The sequence below is a fragment of the Brachyhypopomus gauderio genome, chromosome 4, assembly GCF_052324685.1.
Source record: "Brachyhypopomus gauderio isolate BG-103 chromosome 4, BGAUD_0.2, whole genome shotgun sequence".
In the NCBI taxonomy this organism is placed as follows: domain Eukaryota; kingdom Metazoa; phylum Chordata; class Actinopteri; order Gymnotiformes; family Hypopomidae; genus Brachyhypopomus; species Brachyhypopomus gauderio.
In genome coordinates, this window is record NC_135214.1 from 5,774,133 (window position 1) to 5,787,115 (window position 12,983).

Below are 12,983 nucleotides of genomic sequence, written 5' to 3' on the forward strand. Positions count from 1 at the left end.
AACCGGCAATAACCCTGTCTCTAGTGCCTCGTACACCATGATGGTTACCGGTGCCAGGGTTATTATGACACTCGATCAGAGCAGACCTCTTTTCCTCTTCAGTCAACATAACCAAACGCATATAATTTTTGTTTGGTCCGATGTAAAACATTCGGTTATCTTAACATAAAAAGAAAACGTTCCACCATTATTATTTATAAACATATTTATAAGAACTTTATATTCCACGACAGGACCGACTGTTACCTTAGGAACATGGTTTGAATTCAACTTACCTTCAACTATAAAGTTTTCAGATACACGACAAATTTCACGTCGCATATTTTTATCACAAGTCGATTTGAATAAACCGTGGGAGATATACTCCTTTAACTCACCATAAAATCTGAAATCCTTCATTTTTTTATTACAATACTTCTCGTACGATCACACACTCTGTTCACTACTTCGCATCTAGTAGTGTCGTAAAGTGTTAACGCATGCGCAAAATATCTGCCCGATACGTGCCTGGGCCAATCGCAACGCGCATGCGCACATTTTCTCGCGCATGCTCGGTACGGATCGGGCAGGGTGTACGGATCGGGTAGTCACAGAGCTATCTTCGTGGTGTACTGCATCCCATCATGCAACGCTACGTTCACATGACCCCGTAGCATGCTTTGCTTTTGTCGCATACAGGAAACTGTACTGCATACTACTAGGACAAGTATGCAGTATCCATTATATACTGAGTCCAGTATGCAGTATCCAGTATGTAGTAGTCTATTTCGAACAGAGCCATAGATTGAAATACATACGTACTATCCTAAATAACCGAGGTTCGTTGCAAGATTTCGAAAACATAAAAAAAAAAAATTTATGAGATAATGCCAAATTCTACATCACCGCTGAAGCAATTTGTCTTTACTTTAAAATATCAACCTGACTGGTAAGGTCACTTTAATAAAAATCAATCAATCATAATTTATAGGTAGCATTTAAAGTAACTGAGGGCACAAAATATTGATATATAGACAAAAATAAATGAATTGGCTGCCAAAAATATTAATATAGGACACCATGGAAATATATATAATTTTACCTGGTTGTTAGAATTTCAAACCACTAACAAGCACATGAACAATGACATTTAAGGATTCTGTAAAATACCTATGTAATGCATCCACATCACATCTTTATTTAGAAAAAGCAATTTTGCAAATATGGCAGCATTAAAATTCACATACAAGTATTGCCCAGCACTCTGCCGTCAGCTGGTGTAACCAGGTGAAGTGACACAACCAGCATGGTTTACTTACGCAACACAAGATGGGCAATGTGCGACTCCATTGCTTAGTGAGCAATAAGACAATGAATATCCATTTATTTTTAGACTTCAAGTATATTTACTGAAATGGAATCCAGATTTACAAAGGACACGAGAAACAGTGATGTTTCAACTTACCATAACACATCATCAGAGACTCAAAGAACTACATCTTGCTACTCACTTTCTCCTTTACAAAAAAAAATAATCTGAAATATGGTGTAGGTATGTTTGTGTATTTGCTGATCAATGACTAAAGCATTACACTGCTTTAACAAAGCACTAACATGAGAAGGTAAACCATAGCCAATAAAAGGCTCTATACATCTGCATAAAAACCTTCTCAATCCATTACAAATGATAAGTTCCTTAAGTCATATCAATATGACAACCAGGACCTGAGCTGTGTGCCGAGATATTTTTCCATCTGTTAATTGAACAGAGAAACATCCACACAAACAGCGAAGCTTTTGTGAAGACTCGAGTCGTTCTCGTGTACATAGTCCCACCATAATGTGGAGGATCATGCGTCGTCATCGCCTGATCCATCACTATCTTCACATTCCTCTTCCTCCTCTGTGGTTTCATCGCAGTTTTCCACATCATTCTCTGATGTGGGCTGTGTTTTGAGGACAATCTCATCATCATCGTCATCCTGCTCTTCAGTTGTCGTAGTCCTTCTCTTCTCTAAAACCGAAGGGGTGCACACAGGCGTGACGTCCTGCAAAAAAGACCTAGGTCATTAAGAAGCACTGGAGGGTGCAGGAACATGTCTTTAACCTTCACTGGAGTGTAGGCACATGGGTTTCATTGGACAGTTACAGAAGGAACTGACAATAAGCAAAAATGTACCAAACTGCTGTTGGCACAGTTATCTTACCCCAGAAGACAGAGACGACTGGGGTAATTTTCAGACTGTGCCAAGGAATCATAAGAGTAGTGGTACTCAAATCTAAATCTCAACTCCAAATTGCTCCTGGGTTGTGATTAGCTAGCGGAACAACTAGTGTAACTGGTTTCTGGAACGTACAAGACCCAAGACTCAAGGAATGTTAATTTGAGTACCTCTGCTTTACAGTATTTAAAAGTTGTCACTGGACAATAACCCAGTCGAGCACAGGCTGAAGTATTCAAAAGGAAGCTGCATGTCTGAGGTGAATCAGGCCTTACCTCATTGCATATAGATGTATTAGCATCCGACTGGGACTTCTTAGCTTGAGCTGCCTGAAAGTGTGTTAGAACGATCAAATTCAGTAAGAATGCACATTTAAAAATAAAACAAATTTATAACCCAATTTAAAATAATAAACGAATACAGTTTAAATACTAACAAATCCTGGAAAGTCGTAGTCAATGCCCTTTTCCGCCAATCTTTTCCGCAGTTTGGATTCGTTACTTAGGAGTTTTTTGGTAAGTTTCTTCATGTTTTTTGGGTCATGGCTTCTATTATACCGTGCTCTTATAGGTTGGGTGGGCTTCACAAATATCTTCTCAGAACCAACAAACAGGTTTTCATGGACATTCTCAGGAGGCACCACATGACCTGTACAAACCACAAAGCAACATGCTATTCATCTTAAAACGTTACACTGCTCACAAACCCCAAGTCCACTTTAGCCCTCGCTCACATTTGATCAGCCTCTCCCCCATTAGGTAGTTGTCCATGGCTTCTGCCACAATCTTCGCAACTTCATCGCATTCAAACTCCACAAAGGCAAAGCCTCTGCTCCGACCAGTCTGTGAAAACAGGAGACAGAAGTTCAGAAAGCTTCAGCAATTTCTCATGACAAGAAAGCCATGGAGATGCTCACGCTTATCGCAACTGTAGGCACATGGGTTTCATTGCATAGCTCCATTCAGCTGGCAATAAGCTTAATGTGCCATCTTGCTGTGGGCACAATTATCTTACCTATAGCCAAGAGAGACTTGCTACAGATAATTTTCAGAATGTGCCACCTGCCATTTATTACTACAGTGTAGAAACGCATCTTACTCAATAACAAATTTTACTTATGTCATTTCTATACAATCTTTAAAATGCAAAACAAAAACAAAAAAGCTCTTTTTACCCTTTTACTTCGCGCCATTCTTAAGCGAAGAACTTTGCCAAACTGTGAGAAGTAAGCTCTGAGCTGTGGCTCGGCTAAGGAATGAGGGATGTGTCCGACGTACACCACCCCAGGGCTCAGGACCTGGAAAACGGCAAAGACAAGACAACAAATCCGAGTTTTAGTGACTCCAGTAGACTCGCGGAAAAGATTTAAGTTCAAACTTCTCCTCTCCATCACATAAGTGCCAGCCCAGCCGGTGAAGTGCCTGGTGGTGCTTAGCCAAGATAGCGCACCTCACACCACCTCAGCTCGGAAACGTCGTATTATTACACTTGGCGTTAAAACAAGTTTCATAAGGTCGCCTCCGGTTTATACTGCACATTTATATCTTGTTATAACGTCTAACTGTTATATTAGCCAACATGTGTGAAGTATGTGGCCGACTAGCTAGACCGAAGCGCAACACGCAGACGGAGGTCGTACCGTTTTCTGCCGTGTTTTCACTTGCTGCACTTTCTTCTGAAACTCGGCGTCCTCGCTGGGATTCAGGGCGAGCAGTTTTTTGCCCGCCTTGGATGTTTTCTTGCCTTCCGTCATAGTTAATACAGGTCAATAAAATATCCTTCTACAGCCACACACACACACACACCAGCTAGCCCACTGATGAACCACGTTTCTCGGTCCGGGAGGCACAACGTGCGACGACGGACGGCAAAAGGACTTTTTGTTCTAAAATAAAAGTCCTAACTGAGGTCAAAAGCATCTAGCACAGCGACACCTTTTGTACCGGAGATGATGAAGATGATAATGAATATTATTGTACTATATTGTTATTAAACTATTATGTGAGATAATGAGATGTTTTTTCCAGCCCTTTCCACTGTTAATTTGAAAAACATAAAAAAACACAGAACAACAAGAAGTTGGTTTAAGCACAACGTTTTGACTATAACTTGTTTGATCTTGTATTGAAATGTCTTTAATTCTATCTTTAATTTCACATTTAAGTCTATAATGATTAATATTGCTTAGAATTAAATATTAGCCTACTAACGTATCGTATAGTAACCTAAAGTATAGTAAGAATAACAAGTTTGTTACATCAAGTAGATTCAAGATTTAAAAGTTATACAGTCAGTTCCACTGGACAATTCAACTGTCATTCTGCATTCCTTCAATTCCAGCAGGAAAATGTATATAAATAAAGAAAATAATCGATGTAAATAAATATAAATGGAAAAGCAGCAGGAAAAACATAAAGGAACAATAAAAAATAAAAGGGTATAAGGTGTACATGAGGTAGGGAGTATTAATTTTGCACAATAAAAGACATTGAATAGTGTATTATTAAATGTAAATTGCTCGTTGTAATATAAAAACAGTGATTCTCTGAAAAATGTATTGTGCAAAATTGCAAACTAATTTGTAAAGCGTCATGGCATAGTATGCAAATTGCAAGCCAGAGTTCAGCAACAAACAGCATGTGTGTATGTGTGTGTATGTGGGAGCCAATCTCACAGTTGGACTGGTGACCTGGCTGATGACCTGTGTGTAAAAGCTGTTCCTGAGTCTAGTGCTTCTTGATTTCACACTCCTCTCCCTGATGTCCCCCTAGACACTGCTAAGGATTTTAGCTGGCAGTCTTCTTCAGCCTTCCCAGGAAGTGCAAGCATTGCTGTGACTGTTTATCAGATGAGATGTATTATGTGATCAGGTGAGATTTTTGCTCATTTGAATGGCAAAAAATTTGAATGTGCTTACTCTGTCCCGAAGAGTCCAGGCTCATATTTTGTGGGCAATCAGAGATAGACATATAACAGACACAAAGAGACATGATTAACAAAAGCAAACATGAGAAATACAACTGAAACTAGAACAAATATGGCTTGAACAAAATGACATGCTAACGATACAAACCAGGCAAGCATGGGGCTATACACACACACACACACACACACACACACACACACACACACACACACACACACACACACACACACAGGATAACAAGACTAATAACAAGACATTTGTGGAAGCAATGATGGGGTAGCGGGGTAACAAACAACAAAGCGTGGAAACAGAAATCACATGGAAAATGAAAATGAGAACACATGGAGAAAGTAAACAATGACGTGACTGACAGGTGAAGTGGGTCCAGGCATGACACACAGTGTGAGGAGATGTAGGTGATGAGCAGCACACAACTGTACTTGGTCTACAAATGCAGATTTGGATTTGTGGATGGAAGTTTTCACACTGTCCTCTGTGGACCTGTCCTGACAGTATATGAGAGGTGTCCAGTGGATTTGGGTTATGACTCGCCTGTCAAAGCAATTCAGTACAATTGGATTCAGTGCAAGCTGCCAGTAGTCATTGAGACGAGTGACTGGGCAAACGTGCAAACCCGGAGTGTCCTGGGATGTGGTCTGGCCTAAGTGCTTCACATGGATTTACTCTCCTCATGGTCCTGCTCATTTCTGCCAATGAGACTGTGAATTATGCACTCTTTGTGGTTTGGCGCTGAGGGCTTCAAAGCGGACATAGAAATCATTATGTTCATCTGTCGGTGTGGCATGACACCGTTTCACCCAGGGACTTTAAATTCTTCCAAGTTAGTACTGGCAAAGCAGTCCTGCAATACCTCAGTCAAGATATTTACTCACTGCATGAAGAGCAGGTCTATCAGCTAATAATAGAAACATAATATACCATAATATAAATGCAATATAATCTAATGAATAACGAATAATTTGCATATTTAGTGGATTATTAAGTAGGGGCTAAATGCAGAAGACCTTTTTGCATTGCTGCAGAAGGAGGGGGACTGGAAGAAACAGAAGAGGAGGAGAGGAGGAATAGAAGAGGGGAGGAGTTGTGGACAGGCCCTTCATTAACTAGCATGTGGCACTGTGAACACCGCATTCAGCTGTGTGGTGAGGGTCAGAGCCACTGGTTGGAATGGACACTAAAATCATTTATTTCACAGTGAACGGAAGACCAGAGCAGGCTGAGTTTCCTGTTGACTGCCCTGCACAAGATGTCAAAGGTAAGCGTAATGTTGTTTATAAAAACCGCTTAATATGGTGAATTCCATGCAGACATTATATAGCACTACTAGCCTATAATAACCATAACATATTAAAGCACATAATACTGAAATATTTGAATTTCCCTATAAGAAAAGTATATTGAGTATATGATCCATAATAAGCTAAGACACATATTAATAGGACTACAGTCAATATTTCAGTATTTCATTCAGTTTCGTTGGTGGACTATTGACCTACATGACTAGCACAGCAATCAATATGCTGGAAGAATTTTCATACAAACATGACCTCGCGCTACATAGAAGTGCTGATACTGTATTCTACGCTCTGATATGGGCACCTTTATGTTTTACTTACACAAATACGTTAAATCAAGAGGGACTACTAATCACACAGGGCATGGGAAGCTCATGATACAGTATTGGAGTGAGCTGAATCGGTGGATATGTTTAAGCAGGAAATATGTGATGCACTTGAGTGCAAATGAAATGGGTTGTGTGCACTGATGCTCCAGCTCAACGGTACGGGCCACAGGTGCTGCTGATGGTGCACTGCTCTAGCTCCGTGCCGGGCAGAAACCTTCCGTCCAGCTCACTCCTTTTCCCTCTCGTTTATGATCAGAAAACGAGCTCACTCCCAATCTTTGAGCGTCCAATCAACAAGACCGTCCTCCCCGTGTATCGACTGCCGGGTCTTTGTGTGCATGCTGCCTTTGCAGACCTGTTCCGGTGTGCAGCTGAGGCTGGCCCACACGACATCCTAAAACTCTACAACCCCAAGGGCAACATCATTAACATCTCCCCCCAGCTGCCTCCCAATAGCCCTCACTCCTGCTACAAACTGAAGGTGGTGGCTGCAGACTGCAACAGTGAGCCGTTAGGTATTTCCTGCCTGAGATCCAGCCGAGCATTGGGTTGTTCTAGAGAAGTAGCCATCCTTTATATACTGCTTTTGGATGACAGTGGTCATGAAACAGTGCATTTTCATATTGCATAATGTATATTAACTTTAAGGAGATCTTAAACTCTACAGCTGTGGTGTGTTGTAGGTACTGAGCTGGCTGTGGCACTAGGCTTTGATTTATCTTCCATGGAGAAAAGGTAAATACAAGTAAGAATGAAAACATCACAAGAACAACATTTTCTCCTCACGGATCATTTACTCGTTCAGTTTTTTTCTTTCTTTCTGGAAACTGGAATCAATGGAAAATAAATCCATAACACATTTAAAGAAATGCGTGTTTGGGTGTCCGGTCTTAATCTCTTTTTTTAAATCAGGTTACAGAGCTTAGAGAAGAAGACTCTCGTTGAAGCTGGTGAGACTCCAGCCGTCATCTATGAGATGAAGAGACAGGTGGAGTCATTCAGGGAGAAGCTGGAGGTAGATGTACAGATCATACACACAGTGCTCAGTCCGGTCCATTTCTGTCACTATCCGCAATCACCCTAAAAAGCCCGTATTTAAATGTCATTCCACTCACTGCTTGGTCAGAAAGAGACCTGGGTCCCTACTATGTCATGTCAGGCTCCGCCCCCTCCTGTTTGTCTTGTTTCTTGTTCATATCCCCGCCCTCTTTGATAGTTATCAGCTTTTTCCAGTTTGGTTTTTTTCTTACTTTGTCAGTCAATTTAGCAATAATATTAGGTCTTTTTCATATTGTGATCTTTTAATGTTTCAAGAGTTGTACGCTTCTTTTATGTTTATTGGTTTTAGGTCATAATATACTCCCTTGTATTCCTGTGTTTAGATAAATATAAGTATCTTGGTGTTTCATGTTTCTGTTCATGTATGTTCATCCTCACTCTATGTTAATGTAGATATTCTGGTGCCTGTGTTCTTGTGTTAGTGCAGGTATTCTGGTGTCTGTATCTGTGTGTGTTTTACTCCTGTGGTCGTATGTATCTATTAAAGACACCCTCACATGTGCATCCAGCCTTTTCCGGCCATACGTAAAATACTAAAGCATCTCTCTGATTGTGGGACTGACCGCTGGTTCTCCTCGACATGTCCACATTTCTCTACAGAGTGTGGAGTACCTGAGCTGGCTGGGCCTGTATAAAGAGCCGGACCGGGGTACCCACAAGCCCTCACCATTTTACCACAAGCGAACACTGCGCAAGACACGTGAGGAGTGTGAACATGTGAGGGAAAAGTTCCTCCAGATGAGGCAAGTTGGTCATTGGTGACTGGAAGTCATGTGAAAGGTTGGTCACTTCAAGCAAATAATTAACAGTCATAGTCTTCCCACAGTTCCCTGGAGGTCTCTGAGGAAGTGAGACAATACCTTAAGACACCTACCTTTGACAACTGGTGAGAACTTATTTACCGGACCCTATATTAAGTATCATGACAAAATTACACACAAAAAAGCAAGTTGCACTATTACAGCATATAGTGCTTGACAGTGGACTAGTACCTGGTTTGTACCTTGAATAAATGTGTGTGTCCCTTGTGCTTTAGGAGACAAAGACCATATTCTGTTTTTGACAGTATCAAAGTAATATGAATGGAGTGTACCAGAATACAGAAAAGCTAAAACAAATGCACAGCAATTTTCCTTTAATGTCCAACAGGGTGATTCTAGTATTATTTCCTATTAGAGTCTAATAAAACTCAAGAGTTAGCTGCAAAGCTCAAGTGCAACAGAGTGAGGTCAGGTTTATGTTGCAGGGCTGAGCTCCATGCTGAATTATCACTTACTGAACCTTTAACCAAAGCTACTCAGTTTTGTTTCTGCTATACCTGTTTAACCAGTTCTGGTCACTCATTAAAAATATTCCACATCCGTGTCAAGAAGTATTCATAATGATCACCGTTATCACCACAGGCAGAGGCATGAACATTGCTTTAAATATTCAACATCTTCTCTCGCTGTCCTTCAGGATGTAGCAGATCATTTGCAGTCATTTTCTGGTTAAATATGCTTCTCCAGACAGAAGGCACTAAAATATTAAACATCATCAGTCTAAGTCCAATAAATGAGCTCATCACCTGCCATGCCTGCATGGGTCATCGTTACGGAAACGAAGCATGACCCCTCTGCAGCGCATAAAGAGGCCAGATGAGATTCAGTCCTTTCATCTCCCCGAAAGGCCTCATATCAATATGAATGGTTGATTCTGGGGCCTTAACAATCAATAGCAGCCCTTCTGAACAGATCACAAGGCTTTGGGCTTTGAAGGGTGAATTTATGTTGTGGGTCTTCTGACTTAGTTTTTGAACCCAGGTCTTTCATATGAACAGGGCAGGATGCAGGTTCTCTTGAGATAGGAGAGAGGCTGTGAATGTGTGTCAGCCTTGTGTCTCTGTTCAAAAAACATCACAAAAACCTGTTGGACTAATAAAGGTAATATGTGAAGGGGGCAAAGCCATGGAAAAAATTAGTTGGTGAATCCACTGTGTCCTAAATCACAATAAAGGGAATTGGCAATGTCATGCTGTAGTCAGAATGCCAAATAGGCCGTAGGGAGTAATGCTCAGTGTGTGTGTGTGTGTGTGTGTGTGTGTGTGTAGGCAATGGGAGGATGCCGAGATCATGGTGCTGCTGCAGGTGATGTACACAGACCTGGACTTCATCTCCACCTACAACATAGAGCCAGATGTTCTCCAGAGGTTCCTCTATGAGGTCTACAAGCGCTACAACAACATCCCCTTCCACAACTTCAAACACTGCTTCTGTGTCACTCAGATGGTGAGAGAGACAAAGAGACAGAGAGAGAGAAAGTGAGAGAGAAAGTGAAAAGAGTGGAGAGAGAAAATAAGAGAGAGAGAAGGGGGTTGAAGGGTTTAAAAAGGAGGTAATTGGATTCTATTGATGTCTTGTGTACTTCAATTTTCCAGTATGACATTTTGTTTTCTACTTAGTGGAAGGACCTGGACTGAATTGAGACTACAGTATAATGTAAAAAACAAAACTCAATCATTTAACTTTGTTCTTAGTTTACTGATATTGCACCATAAGCCAAACTAAACTTTTGTTTCTGGAAGCCGCATATGTTAAAAGCATAAGAGCTGAAATGTCAGGGAAGGGCATGGCATCACAGAGCTAATGAGGAGAAGACGGTCTGGTCTGGGCTGGTCTGGGCTGGTCTGGGTTGGTCTGGGCTAGTCTGGGCTGGTCTGGATTGGTCTAATCAACTCCATCCCTTGCTGAGCTGTGGCAGGAGGGCGGGACCTAAAGCCAGTTACCTGCCGCTCCCATTGGCTCTTCTCTTGGCAGATGTATGGACTCATATGGCTAACAGACCTGAGGAGTAAGATTGACAGCATTGATCTTTTAATCATGCTGACCTCAGCAGTCTGTCATGACCTAGACCACACTGGCTACAACAATGCCTACCAGGTGAGAAAGCCATCTTGGCATGCTTCTTACTGATGTTTGAGCATTAGTTCGATGAGGACACTGTGTTTTGCGATTCATGTTAGAAGTGCCAAGATGTTTTTCTTGATTGAGCTGTAGTTATTTCCCACCTAGAGACGATGCAGTGAGATGATGTTGTCTTTTAGATCAATGCTCGCACTGAGCTCGCCTTGAGGTACAATGACATCTCACCTTTGGAGAACCATCACTGTGCTGTAGCATTTGAGATCCTGGAGAAGGTACCTGGCTTCTGATTTTATGTCAATGCCATAATATCACTGACAAATTTCTCAGGAGATCTTTTAGTAGTTAATTTCATGTTCAGTACATTACTGATTTTACTCAAGCAGAATTAAATGTACTTAAATGCAAGAATACACAGCAGAGAATGTCATGTTTGCAATAATAAAAAATATTAAAATATGCAAAAAACCTTGTAAAGGTCAGAGGTTTGATTTGCGTCTCCCGTAGACCGAAAGCAACATTTTCCGGAACCTGGCAACAGAGCAGTACAAGAGGATAAGAGAGGGAATTATCAAGTATGATTCACTATGTAGAGTTTCATGTTTACGTAGCCACTAGCAGCACAGTCCTGAGGTTTGAGTCTGCTCCTCACAGGTGCATCCTGGCCACAGACATGAGCAGGCACACTGAGATCCTTAACAAGTTTAAGGCCATTCTGCCTGTTTTCGACTTCAGCGCCAAGGAGCACAGAGATGTGGTAAGAGCAGACCCATTTGTTAGAATGCAGATAAGACAGACAGGAAAAAAGCTTTATTTGTGGCCAGTGAAAAATCCATTGCAGGCCTTACTCTACAGTAGGGTTGGGATTTGATGAAGATGTTTTAAGATACTTCCCGCCTGGTGCTTTTCCGTTCTAGTTGATGATGATTATGATCAAAGTGAGCGACATCTCCAATGAGGCGAGACCCATGGACGTGGCTGAACCCTGGCTGGACTGTTTGTTGCAGGAGTTTTTCAACCAGGTCACATTTGCCACAACCATTATGTCAAAAAAAAATGACGACTCCTGCTTCTTTCATTTTCTACTTTATTCTTTCTTGTGTTTTTGAGCTTAGGAACATTTACCCAGTGTCTAAGTGTGGTGAGTCCTGCGGGTACATGCTGATGCAAGTGTTTTTGGAAACTTTGTAGAGTGACATAGAAAAGCTGGAGGGGCTTCCGGTCACGCCGTTCATGGACCGAGACAAGGTGACCAAGCCTTCCTCACAAACCGGATTCATTCGCTTCGTTCTGTTCCCTCTTTTCATTGAGCTGGCCAATCTCTTTCCCTGCCTTGAGGTAAGGATGACTATGGTCCCATAAGTACCCCCCAAAGCACCAGCTAGATTGTGCACTGAAAATCTGCCTCCTCGATGCCACATGGGTTTAACGCTTTTGTGTGCGACAGCAACACATCATGGATCCTGTGAGGAAAGCCCTGGACTACTACACCGAGATGGAGAGAGCGCTGGAGAGAGAGAAACAGAATCGCAGCCAGAGTGAAAGGTCCGCCAAGACCAAAGAGGGCGCTATGTCCAAGGAGTCTGAGGTTTCACTAGAGCCAGGGCCTGCAGGGACACCAATCACACTCTAATCATAATCCATAGGATGCAGGCTGGGAGTAGCACTGGCTGGATGACGCTAGAGTTTTACTACATAATTATTGCCCTTGGCACGCCCGACAAAATGAGCCTCCCCCAGAGGCAAAATAAACCAGCATACCACACATGAGCGAATTAATTTGAGCTCAAAATGTGATATTAAACATCTTAGTGTTGCTTTATGTTTATTTTCTGTTATAAGATTTAAACGTACATATTGCATTTGTTGTAGTTTAGCATATGTGGATTGGCACTACAAATAAATTCTATTTAAACCAAATGCCAAGTTGTGTTTAATTAAGGGCCTCAACCAGAGTGGTTGTTTGGAAGGTCTTCACTGTGCTGACTGAAGAGAACTCTGGATTAATGTATGCGAGTGGGCAGTAGAGAAGACCATTATCTCCACCCCCTTTCTGAGTAGAGTATGATGGGTTTGTTAAGACGGTCATCACGTGTGTTTCACATCCATTAGCTCAGTGCATCGTGCCCCATTCAAAATGACACTGTTCTAAAGGTTTATGAATGGTTTGTGGTCTCAGCTCAGTGATAGATGTGAGCACTGCCCTCCCCTGTTTCTGCTAGACGAACTAGATGAGTGCAGGCACCTTGTTC

At 41.7% G+C, this 12,983-nt stretch overlaps 3 protein-coding genes and 2 non-coding genes across 5 annotated transcripts; 2 read left to right on the forward strand and 3 right to left on the reverse strand.

Annotated features, from left to right (window-relative positions):
* Nucleotides 1-1,136: 1,136 nt before the first annotated feature.
* Nucleotides 1,137-4,081, reverse strand: nifk (nucleolar protein interacting with the FHA domain of MKI67). The gene is made up of 6 exons (XM_077001756.1): nucleotides 3,841-4,081; nucleotides 3,376-3,498; nucleotides 2,935-3,043; nucleotides 2,638-2,849; nucleotides 2,477-2,530; nucleotides 1,137-2,027 (listed from the first exon to the last, which is right to left on the reverse strand). The coding sequence occupies exons 1-6, from the start codon at nucleotides 3,952-3,954 to the stop codon at nucleotides 1,830-1,832; spliced, it is 810 nt and encodes a 269-aa protein (XP_076857871.1). The 5' UTR covers nucleotides 3,955-4,081; the 3' UTR covers nucleotides 1,137-1,829.
* LOC143513263 (small nucleolar RNA ACA64) lies at nucleotides 2,095-2,225 on the reverse strand. Its single transcript, XR_013130626.1, has one exon. It is a non-coding gene; the product is annotated as a small nucleolar RNA ACA64 (small nucleolar RNA).
* LOC143513262 (small nucleolar RNA ACA64) lies at nucleotides 3,127-3,257 on the reverse strand. Its single transcript, XR_013130625.1, has one exon. It is a non-coding gene; the product is annotated as a small nucleolar RNA ACA64 (small nucleolar RNA).
* A 2,193-nt stretch (nucleotides 4,082-6,274) lies between the features above and the next one.
* On the forward strand, nucleotides 6,275-8,593 carry LOC143511542 (uncharacterized). Its single transcript, XM_077001146.1, has 5 exons — nucleotides 6,275-6,403; nucleotides 7,126-7,287; nucleotides 7,456-7,507; nucleotides 7,685-7,787; nucleotides 8,432-8,593. The coding sequence occupies exons 1-5, from the start codon at nucleotides 6,316-6,318 to the stop codon at nucleotides 8,591-8,593; spliced, it is 567 nt and encodes a 188-aa protein (XP_076857261.1). The 5' UTR covers nucleotides 6,275-6,315.
* Nucleotides 8,594-8,661: 68 nt separating this feature from the next.
* Nucleotides 8,662-12,613, forward strand: LOC143511575 (high affinity cGMP-specific 3',5'-cyclic phosphodiesterase 9A-like). The gene is made up of 9 exons (XM_077001169.1): nucleotides 8,662-8,717; nucleotides 9,921-10,098; nucleotides 10,627-10,749; nucleotides 10,914-11,006; nucleotides 11,239-11,306; nucleotides 11,386-11,488; nucleotides 11,649-11,753; nucleotides 11,923-12,069; nucleotides 12,179-12,613. The coding sequence occupies exons 2-9, from the start codon at nucleotides 9,943-9,945 to the stop codon at nucleotides 12,362-12,364; spliced, it is 981 nt and encodes a 326-aa protein (XP_076857284.1). The 5' UTR covers nucleotides 8,662-8,717; nucleotides 9,921-9,942; the 3' UTR covers nucleotides 12,365-12,613.
* The last annotated feature ends 370 nt before the right edge of the window (nucleotides 12,614-12,983 follow it).

Coding starts and splice junctions, on each gene's coding strand:
- nifk (XM_077001756.1), bottom strand. CDS start 3,954: ATGACGGAAGGCAAGAAAACATCCAAGGCGGGCAAAAAACTGCTCGCC. Junction 3,044..3,375: donor GAATGGCGCGAAGTAAAAGG/GTAAAAAGAGCT, acceptor CTGTTTTCACAG/ACTGGTCGGAGCAGAGGCTT. Junction 2,850..2,934: donor GGGGGAGAGGCTGATCAAAT/GTGAGCGAGGGC, acceptor TGGTTTGTACAG/GTCATGTGGTGCCTCCTGAG.
- LOC143511542 (XM_077001146.1), top strand. CDS start 6,316: ATGGACACTAAAATCATTTATTTCACAGTGAACGGAAGACCAGAGCAG. Junction 6,404..7,125: donor CCCTGCACAAGATGTCAAAG/GTAAGCGTAATG, acceptor CTGCCTTTGCAG/ACCTGTTCCGGTGTGCAGCT. Junction 7,508..7,684: donor TTATCTTCCATGGAGAAAAG/GTAAATACAAGT, acceptor TTTTTAAATCAG/GTTACAGAGCTTAGAGAAGA.
- LOC143511575 (XM_077001169.1), top strand. CDS start 9,943: ATGGTGCTGCTGCAGGTGATGTACACAGACCTGGACTTCATCTCCACC. Junction 11,489..11,648: donor CCAAGGAGCACAGAGATGTG/GTAAGAGCAGAC, acceptor TTTCCGTTCTAG/TTGATGATGATTATGATCAA. Junction 12,070..12,178: donor ATCTCTTTCCCTGCCTTGAG/GTAAGGATGACT, acceptor TGTGTGCGACAG/CAACACATCATGGATCCTGT.